At 34.2% G+C, this 25,561-nt stretch overlaps 1 protein-coding gene across 3 annotated transcripts; it reads right to left on the reverse strand.

The window, feature by feature from the left end:
• Window positions 1–2,478: 2,478 nt before the first annotated feature.
• On the reverse strand, window positions 2,479–25,488 carry LOC111429038 (alpha actinin). Of its 3 annotated transcripts, XM_071200591.1 has the most exons (12): window positions 25,198–25,488; window positions 8,345–8,579; window positions 7,752–8,087; window positions 7,564–7,659; window positions 7,267–7,346; window positions 5,331–5,423; window positions 4,748–5,277; window positions 4,413–4,692; window positions 4,224–4,352; window positions 3,895–3,979; window positions 3,201–3,841; window positions 2,479–3,145 (listed from the first exon to the last, which is right to left on the reverse strand). In XM_071200591.1, exons 1-12 carry the CDS (start codon window positions 25,315–25,317, stop codon window positions 2,987–2,989), a joined length of 2,784 nt encoding a protein of 927 aa, XP_071056692.1. In that variant the 5' UTR covers window positions 25,318–25,488; the 3' UTR covers window positions 2,479–2,986. The 3 variants fall into 3 exon arrangements, with proteins under 3 accessions (XP_071056692.1, XP_022920593.1, XP_022920592.1); XM_023064825.2 differs by lacking the exon at window positions 7,564–7,659 and having other exon boundaries at window positions 7,267–7,352; XM_023064824.2 differs by lacking the exon at window positions 7,267–7,346 and having other exon boundaries at window positions 7,574–7,659.
• Between the last annotated feature and the right edge of the window lie 73 nt (window positions 25,489–25,561).

The raw sequence follows: 25,561 nt of genomic DNA on the forward strand, positions 1-25,561 counted from the left end.
CATCTCTCATCTTATCCACTTTACAAACGACAGCGGTAGCTGGCGCTAGTTAATCACTATGTTGCATGTTTTTATTGCACTAAAACTAGAACTAACACTAGACCAGACGCAGAAGACGCTAGAAGACGCAAGGTTAAACCCGAAACTTTCTAGTTCTAGGTCTAGTGTTAATTCTAGTTTTACACCAGCACTATCACTAGAATTAACACAAGATCTAGAACTAAAATCATTCGGGTTTAGCCGTCTTGAGAGACGTGGGACTAAATCCGAATGTTTCTAGTTCTCGGTCTAGTGTTAGTTCTAGTGGCAGTGGTAGGTAGGTCTAGTTAGCATAAGATATTACTATTTTGTATATTTTTATTGAACTAAAGCTAGAAACATTTGGGTTTAGTTGTGAAAAAAACTTTCAGTTGTCAATCTCAACTTTAATTTTATTATTATATTCGTAATCTTCATAAAATAACCTTTAAAGTGAGCCCAAACTTGACGCATCTCTCATAAAACCAAAAAGTTCGAACGTTCAACTTTTAATTTTGACATATTTGTCAACTTCATTAAAAAACCTTTAAAATGAGTCCAAAGATGACGCACTTATCTCAAAAAACAAAAAAGTTAGAATAAAAAACATTAAACCCGAAGTTAGCAACAATGAAGATAGCAATTTAATTTTTAAATATTAATACCAACCTTAATTTTTTATTTTTTTTTATTATATTTTTGTTTTTGCGACAAATATTAAGGCATTTTATAAAAATTATGAATATGTCAAAATAACATTGACATTTCAAACCGGAAGTTGCTTATATCTCGATTAATATTGGAATTAAACGTATCATGTTTGGACTCATTTGAAAGGATTTTTCACGACGATTACAAATATGTCAAAATTGACGTTGACATTCTTAACCGGAAGTTGACTATAACTTCATTAATATTGAAGATAAATATGTCGTGTTTGTACTCATTTTAAAGGATTTTTAATGAAGATTACAAATATGTCAAAATTGAGGTTGACATTTTAAACCTGAAGTTAGTTATCATGTAATAGAAGTTTTATAACTGAAATTAATCTAGTGTTAGTCACTTTTCCGAACTTTCTTTTTATTTCTAACGTGTTTTTTGGGTCATTTCACATTGATTATTATGATGATTCTTGAATTTTTCCCAAGTTTCTTAATATTTCTTTTGTTAAAGAAGAGCGTTCTTAAATTTTAATCTGTAAACTTGTAACACTTCGTCCTTAATTTCATTTTATAACTTTTTAAACTTTAATTTTGTAAATTAGTAACCAATAACCTGATTTCGACTTTGATATGTGATCTTTTTTAACAAAACAAAAAGAAATATTAAGAAACTTGTTTGTAAAATGGATAAGATGAGAGATAAGATGTTAATCTATTTGTAGAGCCTTTAAAGATGGCCAAGGGCCGAAACTGGTTAGACTTAAATTCTATATAAAATAAAAACCAGTCTAAAGTACAAAATCAAAGTCTATTCATAAATTTGTTAACTGTGGAATTGACTTTACACATTTTGGTATATAATTATAATTTCAAGATATACAGTGGTGTTGATGTCTCAAATAGTCCTTTCAGCTAAATTTACATCATGACTGGAGTGCAATGTTAATAAGTTACATTTGAATATGGATAAGTGTCATATAGCGCCCTTCACATGTCAACATGTTTATCATCCAACATACTTCTTTAATGGTAAGGAATTAAAAAATATGGAGAGCACCCAAGGCCTTTGTGTCATGTTTAGGTTGAGATTGTAATATTTAGAACATATGCAAACTGTTACTGTATCCGCTACTCGTGCCCTTGAAATAAATTTTGACCTGGAAATATCTTTAGCGCGTGAATTTAATTATTGAAGGATTGACAAAATTTGCCTAGGAACTGAAAGAAATTCTATTGCAGGAATTGAAAAAAAATGTTAGAATGTTCTCTACAAGGAAGCATTAACGTAAGACGAAGAAAAATAAGCGTTTTTAAGTTTAAATCAATTAGCAATTTTAGAAAATAAAGAAAAATTTAAACAAAAAAAGCAATTCTTTTAAAATTACATTTATTCACATAGCCGTATAACTTATATGAAATATAAAGTTTGAACATATAATATAGAGCACTACACTCCCATCATTTGCACAGAACACAGTGGTGTGCAAATAGTAATGTAATGAAGTATCGCGTCTAATAACTATTATAATAAATCAATTTCATTTTTTTTTATTTTTTTTCTTTTTGAATTTGACTCGTAATCATACAAGTATCGTCTGCTGTAAACATACAAGTTAATATACTTTGGCGACTGTTTCATTTCAGCTCCCATGTTTGTTGTTTTCGTCCACGGATATTATATAATAAAATAAACTCCCAACGCAAACTTTAAATACTCCGATAGTGATAAGCCAAAAAAAAATGTTTCGATTTAAAAAGAATTAATTGAAAAAAAAAGGGGGAAATGAAATAATAGTGATATAGAGAGCATTTAAAAGGAGCATTTAACGTTGTAACATCATTTTTTTTCTGTACACATCAAAAAGGAAAAACTTATTAATTAATAAACTAAATCTAGAGCTTCGCAAAAAAAAGAAAAATAACAATACGTAAATTCCGAAAATAAACTATAAAACAAAAAAATAGTTCTTACCGTTGTAGTAAACTAAACTGTAAGGGCACCAAGCGACAAGAAAAAAAAATAATAAATAAATAACTAAAAATCGTTTCATTTCAAAAATTTTCAAATCGAGCGACCGCGTCGCACGACCGTCGTTTTTTATACTTACAAAGCTTGTTTCACTACGTTTCTTATGCAACTAGAGCGAACTCGAATTTTCAAATCCGCTCTAGCTGCATAACATCTACAAAGTAAAAATAAATAAATGATTCGAATGAATTTCTTTAAGGCAATGAGATATGGTATCATTTCCTTGATGGCAAAAACACCCCTCCGCACCTTTAGGGGGCGACTTTCTTACAAATTACAGATCAGACTGGCCATAAAGGGCAGTCGAAAATGACATATAATCTAAAGCTCCTGGAGCAGCACCTGGTCCTTTATATGGTGGCATACGTTGAATACAATATTCTGCTTGATCTGGTGGCAATTCCCTTCTTAATTCATCAGGTAAAATATATGGCTGCACAAAAAGAATTAATTAAAAAAAAAATTTTTTTGTTTTAATCAACACAAACCTTATCAGCTGCTAAAATACGGAAACTATCAATAACTTGTTCTGCTGTATCTGTATCAGTGCTTTCACGAGTCATAAAGTCCAAGAAAGCATCAAAATGAACGTATCCAGTATTGTTAGGATCAACAACAGCTAAAATCCTTTGGAAATCAATTTCACCTTGCCTATCCTTTCCAATCGAATAACCCAAAGAAACCAAGCATGATTTAAACTCTTCAGGAGTTAACCGTCCGGTTCTGTTCTTATCGAAATGATTGAATGATGATCTAAATTCATTCAATTGACTCTGTGTAATTCCCTTTGAATCGCGCGTCAAAATTTGGTTTTCAACTTCGTTGATGTTGCGATTGATCGAAGTTAATAATTGTTCCCATCCAACTCTTAAAGTTTCCATCGAGTATTGAGTGTATCTATTTTCAAAGATCATGCTTTCTTGTACAGCTTGGTGGATTCTTTCCAATTCCTCAATATGCGGTTTATATGCGTAAACTCCTTGTTCGAATTCTTTAAGACGGTGTAATTGATCTTCAAGAGTTCCATGAATACCCATTCCAATAGCTGTTACTCCATCCAATTGTCTTTCAATCCATGGACCAACTGCGTTAGCTTTTTCAGCAAATTGACGACGCAACATCTCATTGTCTAAATTGATAAATATTTTAAGTAATTAATCAAAAGAAATTATCTAATCTTACTTTGTTGTTTTCTAAGTTCAGCTTGTAATGTAGCATCACGTTGTGGTACCAATTGTCTAACGTCGGCCCATTTTCTGGTAAGATCCTACCCCGAAAAACAAATTAATAAAAGATGTTGTTTGTTGATCAAACAAATTGAATTGGGACACCTATTTCTTTTAATTTTTTTGATATTTTTTACCTCCAAATTGCTACTGATCCCTTCCTTGGCCGCAAAATAAGCCAAAAGAAATTAATCGTTTTCTCTCAATTAAAATTTTGATTCGTTCTAATGAGTGTGACTCGAAATAAAGTGAAAAATATCGAGGTGCATAACAAAAAAAACTTACGTGAGCGGTAAGAGTTGTGTAAGGATTTTCAAGACCTCCAGGAACTTGATGTTGCTTCACAATACTTTCTACCTCTCTTACAAGACCAACAATGCTCTGGTATTCTTTATCAGCTTCTCCTAAAGTAGCCTATAAAAATATTTAAATCATAATAATTAACCAAAGCAAGATTTTTTACTAAATTTTTACCTTGAAATGAGCATGAGCATCAATAAGCCCTTGAATTTCTTCAACAGTATGAACAATGAAGATATCAACCAAATCCTCGCGTGTTCCATCGAGCCAATTATTAAATGGAGCTGCGCGTTTGGCAAATTCCAAATGTAAAATGTCGATCTTTTCCAAAATCCTTTCAGCGTCATCTAAAGCTTGGCGGCGACGTTGAGTTAAAGCACCTAACCTATCCCATTGATCGCAAATACGTTGGCAACGTGCGTTAACACTCACGCTATCATGATATTCCAAAGTGCTAAAGACAAAAAAAATTATTATTTTTAAATAATTTCTTTTATAAAGATATTTACTTTAATTCTTGAGCAATAGCAGCAATTTGCTCAACACGATCTTGATGCGCGGCCAAATCCGACTCGAAAGCTTCGTGTTTTTTCTTTAAAGCCTTCAACTCATTAAGACGACACTGCCTAAAGTCTTGACTTTGAAGCATCTCTTCTTTACCCCTGGTCCAATCTTCGTGGGCATCGGCTTTATGCTTGAATTTCTGCGCCAAATGTTCAAGACGTTCGAGGCGCATCATTTCGGACAATAACCACTCTTCAAACGCTTTCTCGGCAGTTTCAAGTCCTTTCCAAGCGTTGGTAATATCCGAAACCATTTTACCTTCCGTTGGCATGTAAGCGGGACGATTAGACAATCTTAGTTTCGTTTGAAGTGTATTAAAGTTAGTTTCAAGTTTAGCTTTTTGTTCGACGCGTGGAGGTTTGTGTTTGCGCCTGTAGGTACGGTATTCTTCAAGTTTCTTTTGAACGCCAGCTAAAGAATTATCGGTTTGGCGGGAATTTAACCATGGCATGGTACGGCGAATCCATTCTAAAAGCTAAAAAAATCATCAATATAATATTTATTTTTGAAATTAATTTATGTTCTTACGTCGCTAGCTAAACGTTCGTATTCCTCCATGAGACGTTCATTTTCTTGGTTGACTTTTAGTACCTTGCAGATTCTATTAGCAGCAGTTTCAGCCTAAATAAATTAATATATGTAAAAATTAAGAACAAAAGAAGTTGGTTGTATATACAAGGTGTAAGTAAAATGGTTGAAATGATTTCGGATGCGAATAAAAATTAAACCAAGATATAGGAATTAATTTACTTAAATGGCATTGGTGATGTATTCAGAGACTTATAAGGTTTGAATCAAAGTATCTGCTCTTTGGAAGTGATGAAATACGTTATATCTGAGTGGGCCGCGTAATCAGATGCAATCGCTCCTATCAGATTTTCTCTGTGATGCACAGTGAAGAAAGTTAATCTGGAGTTGTTTTCTGCTCTCCGTCTCATCGCGAATATCCTTATCTCAAAGGATCTTCCAAACATAATACTCATCAAATTCAAGACTCATTTAGAACCCACCATGTTATAGGTGGCTCAGTCAAAACTCGTTGGAATGCCATTGAAGCATCCACAATTTACCCAACAAACCATTAATTATTTGTTGCCAATTTATTATTTCTCTGGCATCTTTGAAACTTTCATGTGATAAATCACATAAGATTGGCTATTTACCAACTCCATAAACTTTTCAATATCGACATTAAGTTTTAATGGGGACTTAAAATATGCTTAATTTTGCAATGACATTTTCACTGCTGCGTGGATACAAGTAGAATGGTGCTGCGATGTTCGTGAATTTTTAATCAAGGTAAATCGATGATTCTGGTAACAAAGATGATCAGAAATTGATGTCATGACTCCCTCTTTCACACAACTTGACGCAGAGTAAACTTATTTCATGGAATATGTGAAATATTTAATGTTAATGCCTTCCCAAAAAGATGACCTTGACTAAATCTCCTTAATCAGAACTGCAAGGATCTATCTTAATTCAAATTTGATCAAATTGTTAAAAACTTGTTGAGTATAGGAACAATTTGATTATACAACTAATATCTACAGTATCACTAAAGAGCAGCATGTGAGGCATCTGTAATACCATAAAAAAACTTGATAAATTGCTTATGTGAAAAGTTTTGTGATAATATCAAAATCATTTATAATCACTCTGTCTGTTAGACAGAAGGTTGGTGGTGTAACAAACATTTGTAGATATTTATAAACATAGGCAATTCTACACATTATAAGTATTTGTGATATTGACAAAATGTTTCTGCAGATAATTCAACAAATCAGATAATTCCTACAATAAGTTTTTGCAGATGTTATCCAGATAGCTGTACACGTTATCAGATCGATGTAGACAAACTCTTGATAAGAGATAGTGGCTGATATTGTTGCAGATATTTGAAAGTAGATATCATCTGTCAATTGTAGACATTTCCAAGCATATAATTAATTATTAAAAAGAGATTGCGTATGCTTTGTTCAGTATATCATTGCATTTTAATAACAACCAGTAAGCTGGTACTTTCCATTTAATTGCATTTTTCATGTTTCTCTATTCAGAAACACACTGGAAGCTTCAAATTTGACTGTCCATAATTAATAATTGTAGAGGAAAATCTTGTATGAAAAGTAAGCCTATAAGACACATGAAATCAGTACACAACACGCAGAAAATTTTTTTGAAACCGTGCAACTTTTTTGTTCCACTGCCAAAGTTGGGTTTTGTACAATTTTGTATTAGATAGGTTGTCCCCAAATCATGTTGTGATCCCAACGCTTAATTGTTATCGCTCAATTAATTTGTCCTGTACAATTAAGATTTAAGATCTAAAATAAAATTTTTTCAAATTTACAAAATTGTCCTAATTTTAACTAATTTACTTTTTATTCGCATCTAAAACCATTTTTCCCCACCTTATATCAAATCGTATGTTAATGTGTTAAAAAAATACTTCAAAAATCACCTTTTGAGCTCCAGAGAAGCAGTGATAATATGAAGAAACATAAGTCATAACAGCTCGTTCATCTGGCATCGCAGTGTTCTGTAAGTCTGCATGCGCAAAAAGAAAAAAACACACATAACACAAACGTCGTTTTTTAGTAATTATCAAAAAAAAGGTGGGTTGGTTAATGTGATTAAAGGTAACATCTTTTAAAGGTTCATATCTGACGATAAAAAGCAAATTTTAATTAAAAAAATTGTTTTTGTTAATATAAAAAGCTCGAAAAAAAAAAGTACAAAACTCAAAGCCCTTCCAAATTTCGCAATACCTGTTGCGCTCCTTGGAAGGCATGATAATAACATGACACGTAGGTCATGATAGCGCGCTCGTCGGGCTTTGGCGTGTTGATAAGATCTGAAAATTTTGAATAACCAAATTTTCTAATTCTATTATCCTCTCTTTTTTATACTGTATATATATTATTTTTTGTTTAAACACTCATTTACCGTCTGGATCCAACATCCTAGGAATATCGAGGTATTTCTCGGCAACATCAAAGGCAGTGTTCAAATTTTCCAAAGGATTATCCTTCGATAGTTTGTTATAATCGATGAGATCCGGACGGTGACGATGGATTAAGGCGCAGAAAGCCAAACCATCCTTGAACGATAAATGGAAGTTCTGGACGTTGACGTTCTTATATGGGGCAGTCTTTCTCTGGCACCACAACAACAAGCCTTCTTTAGCTGTCATCTCTTCCACGGAGATATCCTGGATAGCGAAACGGAGGATGATTGTCCAGATCATACCAAGGGTCATCTTCAAGTTGCCATCAACGATTTCTAAAAAGAAACGGAATGAGGAAGGATATTTTAATTGAACTGTCGAACGGTTAATTTAGATTTAAATCACACACGTTCTTACACTTATTATTCATGGTTTATGTAGAAACGTGTTGGAACGTAATAAAAATAAATAAATGCTAGTCACGGTAGATTGGACAATGATTTGTATGGAATCCAGGAGACACTTTCCCTTTTTTAGAGTTCTACGTGAGCTCATTAGAGCATAAGATGTAATAAAAAATTTTATTACTAACCTTCAGCACCAATTGATACCAATTTAACCCCTTTACTGGCGATGTAATCCAGGGCTTTATTAACATTCGCAATCTTATGGAAACGCATTTTTCCACGATCCGGTTTCGGTAAAGTTTCACCGGAAATAACCTCGAGGAGGAGCATAAGTTTAAGGCCATTACGGAAATCGTCTTCTATGTTGTCAATGGATGTTCCAGCTTTACGAAGGTGACTGTTACACCAAGCCGTGAATGTCTGAAAATTTTAATAATAAATTATAGATAAGTATAAATAACAATATTCAATGAAGCATTTATCTTTTCAGAATTACCACACCTTAAACCTTAAACTAACAACGTTTTATGCTATCAGTATACTTAAGAGTTAAATAAATCCCAAGCTTTATTATTTATTATCATGGGATTTACTTGGTGAGTACCGTTGGTTATAAAGTGGTTGTTTATTGGCGTAAAATTTAAATTGTAATATTATTTATTACTTGGGTTTCATTTCTTGTGTTGCGTTTCTTGGGTAACCTATCTTGGCAAATATTTGTTTGTCGCGACGGTATCTGTAAGAGAATAGAGCAAAACCTTAGCAAACAGTAACGTCCGTTTTGCTGCACTCTGTTTGCACAAATCCCGCCAAAACAACAAATTTTTATCTCTTGACGTTTGTTTTATGCTTGACGACTTCTTCAAATCCGCATAGCAAGAAAACGCCTTAAAATACTTAAAATACGTAACATGAATATTTCATAAATGCGTTAATAAATAATTAATAGTGGGAAAATTTCCAATTGCAAATACGCAACGTAAATAAAATAAATAAAGTGGAATACGAAAGAATTTTAAGTGTCGAAATTAGAAACGACCTGAAAAACCAGTATACTTAAAAACATTTTGACTGATAAGAACGATCCAAACAAAAGAATCTTTCGTTTTCTGTTTTCGTGACACCCGCATTCCAAAAAGGAATGTCTAATTAATCACCTCACAAACAATAATTGTTGTGCTGACCTTGCGTTCACTCAAAACAAAATTAAAAGAATAATTGAATATGACGCAGTCGACCTATTAGCTCTGTCAAACCACATTTGAAACCAAAATCCCAAAAGCAATTTATCGTTTCGCTATTTGATTCGGTGCCAAAAAAAACGAACATGTTTAAACACCTGCTCTATCCATCCCACACAAATTAATTAATACCACTTTAATGGGTCGATGAAAGCAACAGCTAAAACTGTGTAGAAAATAGATTTGCTATTTCTTCTATTATTAAAGCACCGCTTAATCATCGAAAATACCTGTTGTTATTATTACATTACATAAAGGTGTTTACCTCGGCATTCGAGTCAAGTTAATTAAGAGAAGCACAATGGGAAGTGAACTTTGCCGCGCCCACAACCAATCTGTGGCGACGACAACAACAATAACAACAACAATACAATTGACCGCGGTCATTTCTAATCGAAATGCATTCGCTGAACTATTTGCCGGGGTAATAATAGAACGAATCTCGACCAGTTATGTAAATCTTTTGCCTTTTTGAACCAAGACACGACCTTGGATGATCTCTGCTGACCTCGCTGGTCGGGAAACCGTTGCAAAATGTTGTTCCTGTGTCGCACAACTATCTCGAATCGAACGTTAACTTGGTTGGGAGTGGAAGAGTTCGATGAAAAAGACAACGCCTTACTTTATCAAGGTTTTACTTCAATACTAAATAACATTTTAATTCAAAAATGGTAAAAAAAACTAAATCGATTGACAAAGATATATTCTGGTTTCCCGTTTCCGGTGTAGAATTACACTTTTATGTATTTTGCCGCTCATATCAAATATCAAACATTGATATTTAGTAACAATCAAAATATTTAAACCGCAGACGTTCCGACTACGTCAATGTTTATTTAAAAAATGGGTCCCTAACCAATTAATCATAAGCAAACAAACATGTGATGAAATGAAGTTACATAAACGTTAAAACAATTAATGAGTGTTGAACCAAAACAGAATTTTCCACCGGGTATAAGAATGTTAAGCAAAAAAATGAGCGAGAGTGAAAATCGAACACTTTCGAATACGTTCGATTTAAACACTCCGGGCCGTTGTAATTTCGAGGTTGTAGAGCAACAGATAACAGTTTTGTGAATTGCTTTGGGAGACCTTGGTGAAAATGTATTTATACATTGGAAACGGTCCAAAGCGGATCGTTGCATACTGAGTCATCAGCTGCTACATCGGCCAATAACCACGAGTTTTTGAGAAAAATTTACGAATTTACGAAATTCTATACCCATCCCATTAACAGACTACATTTTCAACATAATTTAAACAAAACGTACCTTCGTATTTGAAACTTCTCTGTCTGGACTATCAACAACACAATTTAAATTTTTGAAAGATGTAGTATGTAACACGCATTTATTAGACATTGAAAATTGTTAATTGTTGTTTTTTTTTTTTGACATGTTGACAGTTTTTATAACCATTAATAGGGTTATATAGGTGTTTTTTTTATTAGAATTTCTTGTCAATTATAAATTATATCACCTCAAAGATATTTTTCACAATATGAATTTTAATACGATGCAGAACAAATTTAATTGAAAAGAAATTCAACAAAATTCAAAGAATGCGAGTTTCCAATGTTATAAGTAGCGGTAAAAGTAATTTTCCTTCCTTACTAGCTGTTATATGTGATGAGAAATGCGATATAATTGAAATGAAATTGATCAGAAAATCTGTTCATCTCAAAATTTGAAGAAATTGTAAATAAATTGATTTTCCAGAAAAGTAGGAAATGGCAAAAAAAATTCTTGTCGTGTTTGATATTATTCATGATGAGGAATATGATATAGTTAGAATAAAATTGATCAGAAATTCTACACAACACGAAATTTGCAAAAATTCAATAAAAAACTAATCTTATTCCAGAAAATACTAAAATTGTTGTTTGCCTTCCGTATTTGTTATGGAACGTGATGAAGAATACGATATCAGAAATTCTTCTCAGCTCAAAATATGAAATATTCAAAGAAAAATCGTTTTCCAAAAAAATTGGAAATGGCCAAAGTTCTTACTAAATCTACGCAATCCACGCATCAACTTATATACTGCCGACAAAATCTATACATTATAGATCAACTAAAATGCCAAATTTCATTCAAAATCCAACACATTACAGATCAGTTTCAGTTTAGACTCACTTTTATTTTACGTGATTATTTGTTTTACTTTTTTTGTGTTCCAATTTCAATCCAATTAAAAATGGTAATTTCAACGACGCATTCATCATTTAATTTTAGTTGTTGTCAAGATACTTCAAAAACTTTAGAAAGTTTCTTAATTAATTTGATTTCAAAATAGAAACACAAAATCCTCAAAAACCGCAATGTATTTCGTGGGAAATAAAAATTAAGCTTTCACCTTAACTAACAGACAAATCTCCTTTGTCGATTTGTATTAATTTAAATACTGCGCATTTATACATTTTAATAACATGTATTTTAAAAATGAACAAACTTCACGGTTAACCTTCAAACAAACAAAAAAGATAAGGTTATGCAAGTCTTATCAGGAACGTTGACGTTGCGAAACCAACGTAACAGTAAACTTCTACTGTAGAACCTAATCGCTAGTTCAATCTGACCTACAATTAAAAGTCAACAGAATGCAAAAGTGAAAGCAAACCGCTTACTAGAACGCGTAGTCGTTCCACACAATCGATTCTGGTTCAACTATTTCTGTAATTTCTGTAGACGAGAGAAAATACTGTTGTTGTCTGTATGGTATAATTTATGACCTTCAATGGCATGTGTATGTTATGGTAGAAATGGTTCAGTGGTTTTCGTATTATGATTATGACCTAGACATTATTGCCTTGAATAAAATATCCTTAAATCTTTAATATTGATATAATTTGATTCCGTTATTTGTTGGTATTATTTGACATACATAGAAAATACAACAGTAAAATGACGACAAAACCAGCCGTTGACGGCAATCAAAGCCAAGAATTAACGATGTCAAATCCTACGGTTGAGTTGAGAGCGCCATAACCGTTCTTGCCTATTCCACAAACTCCTTCGCGTGTGCCATCTGTTCCCGGTAGAATTCGTGTGTACCGGTATATCAACCAGCCGTGGGTTTTAAAATAGAAACTTGCTCTGGAAGAAGTGCACCAGCCTCTCTCTTAGCGTCTCGCCACCTCTTCTCGTCAGACTAGAAAGAACCTCGACGCTCAATCCCGGATTCGGAGATTATTTTAAGCATCCGACGACCATTTCTCATTCGAAAAGCGTTTTACTAACACCGAGACTTACGTAATAAAACACTCTCCGGCATTTGGAATGCACGGCATGGTGGTGTCGGTCAAAATCCGCCCGAGGCTTTACACTTTCTCTAATCACCGTGACAAAAATGCATTTCCATATATAAACGCCTCTTTCTTTAGTTTTAAGTTAAATTGGTTTGGAATGTCTATTGAATTTTATTTTCTAATATCAACCTAAACTACATTAAATCGAAAAAATTGTTTTTGTATTTAAGAAGAAGTCGTTTCATTCCCATCATCTGATATGAAAACATGAGATAATCGTATGCATTACTCATTTTATTGTTTATATGGGCGACAAGAGGCCAGTGACCTGAATCAATTGCTTTGAGAGAAGTGAATCAACGTGTTGAGGTCATTTTATAATAATAATAATCATCTCTCTAACTGCAGATGAAACAACTATAGCAAAACCTCGATGTAACGGACAAAATATTTTTAAGTCATACTATTAATATGATTTATTTAATACATAATACAGTATATTTAAATATAAAAGTTTGCGATTATAGATAGAATCCATCTCTGATTATTCCTCAAGTTGTTCTATTCCATGTTTATAGATAAACTTGGGGTATGTCCCGAGTTGTCTATACGATGCATAAATCAAGGACGGTAGTTCTAGTTTTAATTGTTATTCAGTGTTAGATTGTTGTATATTTTTAATAAACTAAAAGTAAAATTAACACTAGACCTAGAACTAGAAACATTCGGATTTAGCCGCACGTCTCTTAAGACGACTAAACCCGAATGGTTCTAGTTCTTGTGTTAGTTCTAGTGATTGTGCTAATACAATACTAGAACTAACACTAGACAGAGAACTAGAAACGTTCGGATTTAGCCACACGTCTCTCAAGACGGCTAAATCCGAATGATTCTAGGTCTAGGTCTTGTGTTAGTTCTACTGATAGTGCTAGTGTAAGACTTGAACTAACACTAGACCGAGAACTAGAAACATTCGGGTTTAGCCGCACGTCTCTTGAGACGGCTAAACCCGAATGATTCTAGTTCTAGGTCTTGTGTTAGTTCTAGTGATTGTGCTAATACAATACTAGAACTAACACTAAACCGCGAACTAGAAACATTCGGATTTAGCCACACGTCTTTCAAGACGGCTAAATCCGAATGATTCTAGTTCTAGGTCTTGTGTTATTATTATTATTGTTGCTGCCGGGCAGTTAAGATCTATTGTAACTTTAGCCCTCCAAAGGTTTAGGATAAATGTAGGTCCTTGATGAACCTTAGTATTGCCCTGAGGTCTTGAACCTTTATGTCGGTAGGTGTCAAGAGAGTTTAACCGAAAATTTTGTGTCTTAGACGACCTCTGGCGACGCAATTGCACAGTATATATTCTGTTTCTGACTCGTCGTTGCAAAATCGACAAGTTTGATCCTCAGCTTGTCCAATGTGGAAGGTGGTATTTTAGGGGCGCATAGTCGGTCAGATAACCTGAGAGTGTCCTTAGATCCCCTTTGCCGAGGCATAAAACTTTGTTTTGCGACGGAGTTATCATACTCTTCACTTGTGTGTGACCTGGAAGATCTTTCCAGCGTGAGGCTACCTTTGAGACCTCCCAATTGTTGATTATTTGTTTTCGGTGGCTTTTTTGTAGTCCACAGCCAGGTTGGAGTCCAATATAGAGCGTCATCGCTGCCTCTTTGGCCAGCTTGTCCGCGTTCTCATTGCCCTCAATGTTGCTGTGACCTGGATACCTAGTACGTGGACCTAGTGATAGTGCAAAAATCGACTTTAAGCCGCACGGCTAAACCCGATACTTTCTAGTTCTAGGTCTAGTGTCAGTTCTAGTTTTAGTTCAATAAAAATATGGTACATAGTGATATCTTATGTTAACTAGCGCTACTTACCAGCGTCACTAGAACTAACATTAGACCTACAACCAGAAATATTCAGACAAGTTGCATTTTACGTGAGACAAAGTAAATAGGTACGCCATGATTTCTATGGAAATACATTTTTGTATATTGAATTTTAAGTAAAATTCGCTGTATCTATTTGCATGGAATATTGTGAATTTTGTTGGATTATTTCTTAGTTTTGAGAATTAAGTATAAACTGGATACATAAAAAAAAAAAAAAAAAAAAACTAGATCATACACCCACATAGTCTTAAAAGAGTATCTAAAAATACTCAGAATCTGGCGCCATATTATGCCATAGCTTGAGTGCGCCAACTGGGCTTGAACCTCTTGATCTCGATGAATGTGTAAAATCTGTCGCCTTCACGTGCCTGATTTAATTAGAAGACCAGAGGACGACATTCAGAGTCGATTAATGGCCCAAACAGACAACTGGAGGCGTGAATCTAAATTGAAGATCGAGTTAAAATTAATTGAAGAGAGTTTTTTCCTTTACCACCTTAAAAAGATCCGACGTTGTTGCTTTTATCTTATCGGAAGTGTTTATTTTTAGACAACCCGTTCGGTAAAAATGCGGGGATTACTTTTAACGGTATTTCTAAGTGTCTTCTTATCAATAAGAAGGTAGCATTAAATATACAGTATAAACACTTCCCGTGGAAATATTTAGAGATTCATATCCATATAAATACCGTCCGATATAGTCATTTCGTGAACGGATTGGAATTCGTTCGAAGAAGTTGGCAGTTTTTAAAGTTCGCCATCGAGGCTTTTAAGAAAACCAGTTACTTCCTTCCAACGCACGACCTCGCGGTCGGTGCAAATTTATCGCATCCACTACTTTCCAATGTACCGTTGCAATGAGGAGGCATCATTGTTCCTTTGCCGTCTACGTGAGCAGCCCGTGTTCGGACCGATGAAGTTATTAATCCCGTATGCAAACGGCGCCCGTTTCCTTTTCTAAACACGCTGTATACAAGACCACGTACTACAACTACCAGTGACAGCTAATTTATGTGATGATAGACACACCGTGTGTCACGTGTCTAACAGGTCTCTTTTTTTGTGGAAAACAGCTGGGTTATAACTGTATACAACCGGATATTACCAAAACATTGCGAATTCGCCTCATGAATCTTGCATGTGGCACGTGGCCGGACGCGCAGGTCTCGAACTACCCTATCATAACCCCGACAACAGCTGTTGTAGTAGTCAATAAGTACAGACATGACCTAAAGTTCGGTGTAAAGGTTGAGGCTGCTTCGTTTTGTGTTTTTGGAATGTCGTGCTATACCACGTGTTATTCGTGGAAGCAACACCTCAACGATGTCCTTGGACATACCTCGAACGACAACGTTAATCACTTCTCCTTGGTTTTAAAGCAAATGTGGGCGTATGCTAACGCAGGATTGAATGGGTCATATTTTTTGAGATATTCGCAAACAATGGTGCAGCCAGAAAAACACATATTGACGATGAACAAAAAAAAAAGTTTGTTTTGTAATGTAGATTATCTAGACGACGTGCCAAAATATACCCGAGCTAATTACTAAGGCATGTTTACTTTCATCAGTACATATTTTGAGAATCCTAAAATACTAAAGCACTTCTTATTAATGCCAAATATTTGATATCCTTTCAATGCCAAAATAAAAAGCATCGCCTTTAATGTTCCAAAACTAGATATTACAACTCAAAACAAATTAACTGTGATAAGTAAAAGTATTTTTCTAATTTAATTAATTACAAAAAAGATTGTAACACTTTAAAATTTATCGCAATACTTAGTGATAGAAGTTGTAATACATACATTTTAATCAATATATAAACGCTAATACATCATTCTTGTCACGCAGTGATTGTTATTAAACCGCAAGGCGATAATAAACAAAATTTACGACCATGCAAGTAGGTGAAAACAATAAATAATAACAAAAACGTTTTATTAATCTTCGCGATTAGCATGTAACTTAAAAGTTAAAATGAAAACAATTTAACCGCAACCGGTACAGTTCAGCAATTACAAGATTTCCTTCTTTATAGCGGTACCTCTTCTGTCAATTAGAAACAATTTAGTCACCAGGGAACCCAATTAACCGCTCTGAATCATTGAATGTCGCAAGAAAAGTCCACATGGCGTGGTGATTTGTGATTTCTGTCGATTGGTTTTACCACTCGCCAGCTGTTCCGGTCGTGTGGGTCAAGTTTGAATTTACATTTGACGTAGAGGAGGGGAAAACGACCGTTAGAATCCTTAAATGACAAATCGTTGTAATGAATTAATTTCGATATCTTAATGGAATGCGAACGATGAATATTTCGTTCACCCGGCGTGAACATTTAACAAAAGCTAATTTTAGAAAATCTGGACCTCAAAAATACCGACGGTTATTTTTTCCATACGTAACACCAACTGCCTGAAATAACACAGCAACCTTGCTGCTACACATCTTCGGGCACCAAACGGGATTTCGAAAGAACTAAGAGTGTGTTGTGTACAGATACACCTATTGTGTATATGCGTTATCTTTCATCGGATAATTAGTGCAGCCGGATGAATGAGTACTGTGTGAGCCGTGAATGCGGATCGAGTGTGAGAAATAATACAGCTTTAGTTTTCTCGAGGGAAAATAAGATGATCATTTTTATTAAAATTCGATATCTATTAATTAACCCTTAACCATATTACACTGTATATTTATACTCTTTTAACTTTCCTATTATTCCTTTTCAGGTCTTTATCTTCATTTTTGTGATGATGCCTAAAAATTAGGCAAAATATGTTATGTATGACGAATTAATTTCATTTGCACAGAAAGAGGTAATTTTAACCAGGTTATAAGCTTTGAAAAAACCATGCACTGAAAGAGAGTGGTTGGACGAACACTTTCCAAACTGGTAGATTGATCGTGACAATCCCATCTTATGCCTGCGAGACCTCTCGATCTTAATACACTAGATTTTTTTGTATAGGGTTTCATTTAATAGAAAGTCTAGATATATCATTTCTAGAAACTAACGTTTATAGTGTAAAGCCTCCTTTAAACGAATATTGGCATTCTCTTTAGTATACAATCCAGTTACCTGAGTTGCTGGATTTTAGGTATTGATAAACCAAACATTTTACCCTGTATACTAAGTTAGGATTCTTCTAAAATTCTAGGTATTTTTATGATTACCAACCAAATTTGTAGGATTTAGTTAGTATTCTTAAGTTTTCTAAAGAATTGAATTATTTTTTAGGAACTGTCAAAGATTTTAAAACATTCTTCAAAAATATCCAAAGATTTCTAACGATTTCCAGCAATTTACAATGGATTTTCAGGTGTTCAAAAATATTTCTTGGCATTTTCAAGAGTGTTCTAAAGATATCCAGGTCTAAGAATAGCGAAGTATTTACGAAAACTGCATCTGAAAGTGTACCAAACAGGTTTATATAATAGGTTTATAGCGTTGCAAAATTGTCCACAATGATATAAAGTTGATTGGTAGCATTTAGGACCTTGCCTAAATGACTCAAGATTTGTTTCTACGCATTCCAAGTCGTTCAAAGCAAGTTTATGAGGTTGCAAATTTGTTCAAATGATTGAAAATTGTTTGCCGATCCTCAAAAATTTGTCTAAATAGGTGAAATCTGCATCGCAAGTTGTACTAAATATGTTTATTGAGTTCCAAAATTGTTGAATGGTTACATGTTCCAAAACTGGTTCATAACTATATCAGATGGTTTAGAATGATTAAAAGTTGTATCTAAAATGATACAAAGCAGCTTTATAGCGTTAGAAAATTGTTCATAATGATTCAAAGTTAATTTGGTAGTATTTAGAACTGTCTAAATGATCCAAGATTGTTTCTACGCCTTCCCAGTTGTTAAAAATAAGTTTATGAGGTTGCTAACTTGTACAGAATGATTGAAAATTGTGTGGTGATCTTCAAAAATTGTACCAAATAGGTTTATTGTGCTGCAAAATTGTTAAATATTCGTTGGTAATACTTGGAACCTTATCATGATTATAACATACTAAATAAACTATTTTCCATTATAATTATTAACATAATGATTATTGGGATTATCCCGTTAATGTAGGAATGTCAGGAATTAAATTAAAAAAATTCGTTGGAATCGCCTACGACTTAAAAGCGATTTTCTTTATCACTCGAAAAACGCCTTATATGTTAATAAATATTTCCGAATAAAATAATCATAAAACATTTTTTTTATACTAAATTTTAACCAAGATCGCATAATTTTCATCGCGCAATACCTACATAATTTTAAATATTTAATAAATACCAGAAAGTTCTTCGATTGGGTCATAGGAAACAGGTTAATAGTCGCTTAAGCTATGATTCATTTAAAAATAGTAAAGCGCGTGCTCATTTTGTAAAGTCTTAAACGATGTAATTATCATTAAATCGTCATCATGGAGTACGGAGTACGTTTAACATTATCGCAGATGTATCGTAGATATCGTTTAAGTATAGTGGGTAACGGGTCGCATATGTGTGATAAGTGGCTTTATACATCTTTACAAAGTCGATTGCTTAGAAATGCTAAGTTGGATGAATAAAGTATTTGTGGCGTGACAGGTTGGACTTTGTAGGAGTTTTAATAGCACGATCTTCGCTATATAGCTATTTTGTCCGTGTGCCAGGAAAACGTTTCAGCGGGGAACAAATACCCGATTGTTTTCACAAAAGAAAGAAAGTTCTGATCGTGACTCAAGATTTGCAACAATAAACCCATAAGTTTATAAAGTTGGTTTCGCTTTTCCTTCAACACAAATTTAGATTTTAGTATCTGACCCACTAACGCGATTCTATTTTTGACGTTGATATATTTTTAGATAAAAAAATCCTTAACGATATTTTTATATTTTACGAGAAACGTTTCGAGTTAGATATTGCTTTCTATCTGTTAACACTAACCGTAAAGGTTTTTGCTATGATGGAAGACGTAAATTACAAGAAGTATGTATTGTGTAAATAAACGGTCTAGACGAGGTATTTCTACTCGGCGAGATAATAGACCTGCAAAAACAGTTAATTCGTATTGAATGAAAGTAACCATACGACGCGGAAGACTGGAAAACGAAGTCCGGTGTCTCTTTATGAATCACCTTAATCTTGGTAAACAACTGCTAAAGTTAAACAAAAAATACACCGGAATGGAACAAGTTTTTTTATGTTCTTAATAACAATATCATTTTAAACAACTAGTTTAAAATTGCTTGCTTACAGTTCAAATTACACGGTGGAATGTTGAACTTTATGATCTTTCAGTTTCTTTTTAATGTTCCGGTTCGTTTCACTTAATTAATAACAATTAAAATTCTAATGGAAATTCCATTTCTATTTCTAACAAGTATTTTGATTGAAAATAAGTTTATTATCGCCCAAATAAAAAACAGAAAACTAATCCAAGAAATTACATGATCGGATATACCAAAAATTAAGGTTGTGGTGTACCATTCAACTTGCCAAGACTACAACACGTGCCATATTTATTCGGTCAATTACATTTGCCAAACTGTAACTTTCCTAGAAAAGCTCTAGAATTGTCCCACATACTTGAAGAAGTCTAGAATCACACTGACCAAATGATTACCAAGTAATTACACTATTTACAACGAAGTGTGTATTACATCATTTTATATAAATGTAGGTTCCAAAATTGGAAAAGTCTGCGATTACATTGCTTAGATACTAGATTTCAAAGAACAGTCTGGGATGATCATACTTCATAAAGTTTTTGTTTCCTTTCCATTTGCTCCACAACATAAATTGCAGCTAACTATAACGAGTTCCTAGACATCTTACAATCCAGTATGTATGAGTATCAATATCTCTGAGTACTCTGTGGTATTTCATTGCATCTAAAATATCAACTAAGAGTCAATGACATCTATGGCCTATTTTCTGTATATTTTAATTCTGTTTTTGGTAATGACTTTCTTGGTTCCATCGTTAAGATGTCCCAAATATCTTCCATTATCTTTTAACAACATGGGCACATCAATGCAAACTATCTTGCTATCAATGCTAGCTTAAGTGTAGAACATGGCTGTAATCCAGCGCAGTTTTAAAAGTGCTTTTGATTTAATATTGGCAGATATTCGAAATAAGTGATTTGATAGCCTTTAAAATCGCAAGGTGTTGGCAACAGCTGGGAGCTATTGGTAAATATTGAAACATTTTCAGACTGAGTGAGACATTTAGGTTCTTCTAAAACGTGCTAAAAAGTAATGATTCGTAGTTTTGCTTATTTTGAGTACACATCCTATTCTCATTAAAAACTGCTGTGATGTATGTCCAGCAAACAATTTTACATAATAGATCCTTGAGTGAGTATTCTGGCAACAGAAGCTCTGTCTTGAGTCCAAGATTTTTACTTACAGGTGCTGTCATTTCCAGCATCTTATCCCATTTATTGTGGAGATGATTAAAAGATCTTATGTTGTGCTTCTAGTTCTAAAAAAATTCTAATCTGTAGTGTGACCTCACTGACCTTGACCATTACCGCCAGCCTAATTTTATTGCTATAAATTACAACAATTCAGCCTCTGTGGGTAATATGTACTTTCCATGAACTACATATTACCCACAGATATAACCCAAAAGTTGGTACAAACCTAAGTAAACATTGGAAATTCCTTTAATTGTTACAAAGATATGATAATCTTCGATGCTATGCAAAGTAACTTGTATCTATTTGTTTAAACACGCTTAAGGCACAATTCCAGAGACAGGCGAAAAACTGCAAACAGCAATTGTAAACCGCAGGCGACACTACTGGTTTACATATATCTCTATGAGATTAATTCCAAGAGCGGTAGCACTTCAGATACAAATTATACATAAAGCATATCAAAGATAATCCAGCTTAGCATAACAATAAGAGGAACAGATGAATCTAGGTTTGGATCATTCCAAACCGAGATGAAAAGTCAGTGGATTGAAATATGCTGTAATTTCCAGGTTGAAATTTTGTGCATTTAGGATGAATTTTTCTTAGGGTTTAGCTTTTTAGGGACGCCAAACTAAAAACCCTGAGGTATTTAAAGAGAACCAAGGCAGTTTGGAGGAAGTCGTTTTACTGGTTAGCCAAATTACTGGAATCTAATAACTCCGCTATGTTCAAAACTGAAATTTTTGGAAGGAAAGCTGGAAGATTCAGCTTTTTCAAAATCGATGATAGAAAACAACATCGTCATTTTATAAATCCTACAGAAACAGAGATTAGATTTAACCCAACGCCTTTCTGGCAATCCGCGCAAATATTCTTTGGTATGTCCAAACTTGTATGAGGCAGAATTGTATTGCGAATTTCGTGCAATGTTTGGACACACCCTAAGAGCAACATGTGCAGTTTGGATACTTATTCCAATCTAGGTGAGTAGTTACAAAAAGTTTAAACCATTGATTCCCAAAGTGGCCCAGCTGGACTCACAATTCGTTCACAATTCGTAAGCGGGGGTCCACAAACATTTTTACACATTTTTTCGCCTATCAATGTAGGCAGATAATATTTTAAGAAGCTCAGCGACTGTTACTTGTAAAAACTTAAGAATTATACCAGTGATAACTGCAATTCACTGTGTCATCTACCGACAACATCTAGTAGCGAAAAATTTGAGTGATAGATTGCACTCATTGCTTCAATTTACGATGAATGCAGTTAACAAAATAAGAAGCAATGTATTGCTCGTGTATTGTATTATAATTATATGAATGCGCGTTTATTTGCACAATTTTGCGATGAAAATGATGAAGACTTCCAACGATTGCTCTTACATACTGAAGTACGCTGGTTGTCGAAAAGTGCATGTTTAACAAGATTTTATTCACTTTTTGAATCAGTGTTAGAGTTTCTGGAAAGTAAAGACCCAGATTTAAAAGAAAACCTGATCAATTTGAAAGCAGACATCGCGTTTTTGACAGATTTGTTCAAAAAATTTAATGTCATTAACTTACAATTACAAGGGGACAGCCTCAATTTAATAAAAACAAAGGGTGTAGTTTCAGCCTTTGTTGGAAAATTGAAATTTATGAAGCAAAATATTAGTCGGCTCGAACTTTCCCAGTTTTCAAGCTTGTCACAGGTAGAATGGCTTGATGAGCATATTCAGACATACGTTCAATATTTAATTGCCCTGCATGATGACTTCAAAAGATTCAATAAACAAATATATATATTCAATATTAATATATATACTCGAGCTTAACACTAATGAGGAGCTGAAGGTGAAATTTAAAAGAGGGTATCAAATATTTTGGCTGCAGGCAGAAATACCCGAAAAATATACTGGACTGTGCGGAATTGCGAGAAAGCTTTTGATAGCGTTTCCCTCGTCATATCTTGTCGAAAAAAGTTTTAGTGTCGTTACAAACCTTTTAACAAAAAAAAAGGAGCAGATTGAATATCATAGAACGGGGAGATTTGCGGTTAGTCCTAACAAAACTGAAGCCATAAAGTCCCATTAAAATTCAGTGCTTGCATTATTTCCATAATGCTTGTAAGACCGTCATTAAAATTGCAAGCAGCTATATCAGACGCAATGTCAACCACTTTCTTGTCACTATGAATAGTTTTTGGTGCGATAGACCATAACGCGGCGTTGTAACTTTCTTTGCTGTTTTGCGTATATCCCCCTAAACATCTTGTCAAAAGATTTTCCCTTGATATCTCTTCGTATACAGGTTTACTACACTGCGTTAAAAACATCATTGCCGATTGCTGGCTTGTGAGTGTACTCATCGATTTCTGACAAAGCGTGCGCTTTCTGCCAGGAACACCACGAGTCAGCACCAACTGGACAATTGTCATGCTTTGGAGTTTCATCTGTTGAAATTTTATGATACAAAGTAGCCCAGATCTCTTTTTTCGTGTCCTTCACGGAATCGCAATTTCTGCGAATAGCCAATCCATAATATAATTCTTTATTATAATATAACTTTTTTGTCATAGGGCTGAGCGTCCATAATAACTTTGAAGGTTTTGCTGTCTCCGTCTCCTACGTAAAAACAGTACTTCTAATTATGTTTATCTTCGGATCGTTGAAACATCTCTACGACGGAGTCCACTTCCATTTTTCCTAAAGATCCGACATGGTTTATATCACATATTTCTTTATGATCTTCGACCCAATCTTGAAATTCCGCAGTATTCCAGTAACTACACTTCTTACAACTTTTTGACTTTATATTTGGAATTACCCATTTGTTCGATAGAAGTCGGGTAAAGTGTTCTACGAAAATGAGTTTTTGTGATGCTTATAGCGTTTTTGAAAAATGATATTTTATGTTTTTTTTAAACTTTTTTGTACAAGGTCAAAATACAGAAATACAGAAGTGGATACAGAATTTCCGGTGACATGTGTTACAAAAATCATTTTTTTAGGCAGAAAAACATTCCGCAAATGTTTTTTTTTCAAATGTCAATGGATTCTCATTCTAGACAGTATAAAGAACACTTTTAAGCAAAAAAAAAATCGATTTTTTTCATTTCAAAGGTGGCTACCCCCTTAATTGAGATCACCAAAACTTAGGGATTCCCTTAGGGACTTAGGGAATCCCTAAGGGATTTAACTTAGCGAAACTTAGGGATTAAGAGTGAATCAAAAACATGCTTCGTGGAAAAATTTGCAATATAAAAAAATTCTTAACTTTAAATTTTATCATGATTTTTAAAAGTTATAATTGATCAATGTACCTGATAAAAAAGTCGTTAACACCTGGTTATTTTGCCAAGAATAATGTAATAAATGAACTTGAACGTAATGAACAATTTAAATTCTTAAGTAACAGTTATTTTTAAAGCGTAATAATTTTATAACAATTTTATTTTCGAAGAAAACACATTTAAAAATAGCCTCCTAAACCTAAAAATTTGTCGAAACGATCATACTTATATTATTAGACGTATATTCTAGGTACCTTTTAAAATATTTACGTCAATTTGAAAACTTTAAAGTAGAAAAACATTTAAATCGCAAACAAAGCGGCAAAAAGATATTGGTTTCTGTCCTGTTTACAGACATCGATGTTGAACGTCGGCGCCCTTCTTTGGTCATGAGGCGTCGGAAACCCGACGCTCGTGACGCTCTCTCGCTTGTGTGCGCACGATTGCGAATGAGGGCGTCTTTTTCGCGCGGATCTTGCGCGCACCGAGTGGTCGTACTTTAAATTTATAAATGAGAGTTTCGGGTGGGCGTCGCGACGCCCGGACCCGTCTCGATTTCAAAACTGCGCTGGATCCAAATGTGTCACCGAAAAATATAGTAAGACTAAAATATATAGTAAATCTTCGATGGCGGTTATATTATATGCGAGGTGTTGCGACGCTTCGTTACATCACGACGTCGGTGACGGTATAAGGGAACCTCGGGAATGGAGGTATCCAAAAATAGTCCAGAGCCCTGTATTTTGTAGAGATAGATAAGGTTACGTAGGAGTGACGTCGCGGATAAGTTATATTTGAGAAAAAAATTATGTAATAATCCTAATATTCTGGGATTCACCGCTTTATTTAACATTTTTTAAATTATGTTAGGTTATGAAATGTGGGTTGCTTTTGTTTTGGTGTGTCAAAATTTATAGGTTATGTTTACAAGTTAAAAAAAAAACAATTGGAGTCAAAAACAATTTTTTTAACCAACCTTTTTTTGTTGTTTCTCCCATGCTGGATCTAAAAGTCCTTCGCGTTCCCATTCTTCCTCCTGTTCCATGTAACCGTCGCCGTAATGGTCGACGTTGTTATAACCATCGGTGCCTATCATCGTGGTGTGCTTTTGAAAGCAATTCCGTAAAAAACGGTTGTTGTGTTTCTGATTTAGATGCGTTGACTATTTAGTTTCGTTTTGTAGATGATTCGTTCGAAAAACAGTTTTGTGTACGAAAGGCTGTGCGACGCGACCCGCACTTTAACCCCACTCGGCCCGAGCCCGACTGAACACCGGCTCCGGTTTTATTAAAGTCGAGGTGGGCGCAAACGCGGATCGAATGGCGCCGGCGTCGTTTCCA

The sequence above is a fragment of the Onthophagus taurus genome, chromosome 11 (genome assembly GCF_036711975.1).
Source record: "Onthophagus taurus isolate NC chromosome 11, IU_Otau_3.0, whole genome shotgun sequence".
In the NCBI taxonomy this organism is placed as follows: domain Eukaryota; kingdom Metazoa; phylum Arthropoda; class Insecta; order Coleoptera; family Scarabaeidae; genus Onthophagus; species Onthophagus taurus.

Coding starts and splice junctions, on each gene's coding strand:
- LOC111429038 (XM_071200591.1), bottom strand. CDS start 25,317: ATGATAGGCACCGATGGTTATAACAACGTCGACCATTACGGCGACGGT. Junction 8,088..8,344: donor GGTATCAATTGGTGCTGAAG/GTTAGTAATAAA, acceptor GTTTCTTTTTAG/AAATCGTTGATGGCAACTTG. Junction 5,278..5,330: donor ACGAACGTTTAGCTAGCGAC/GTAAGAACATAA, acceptor TGATTTTTTTAG/CTTTTAGAATGGATTCGCCG.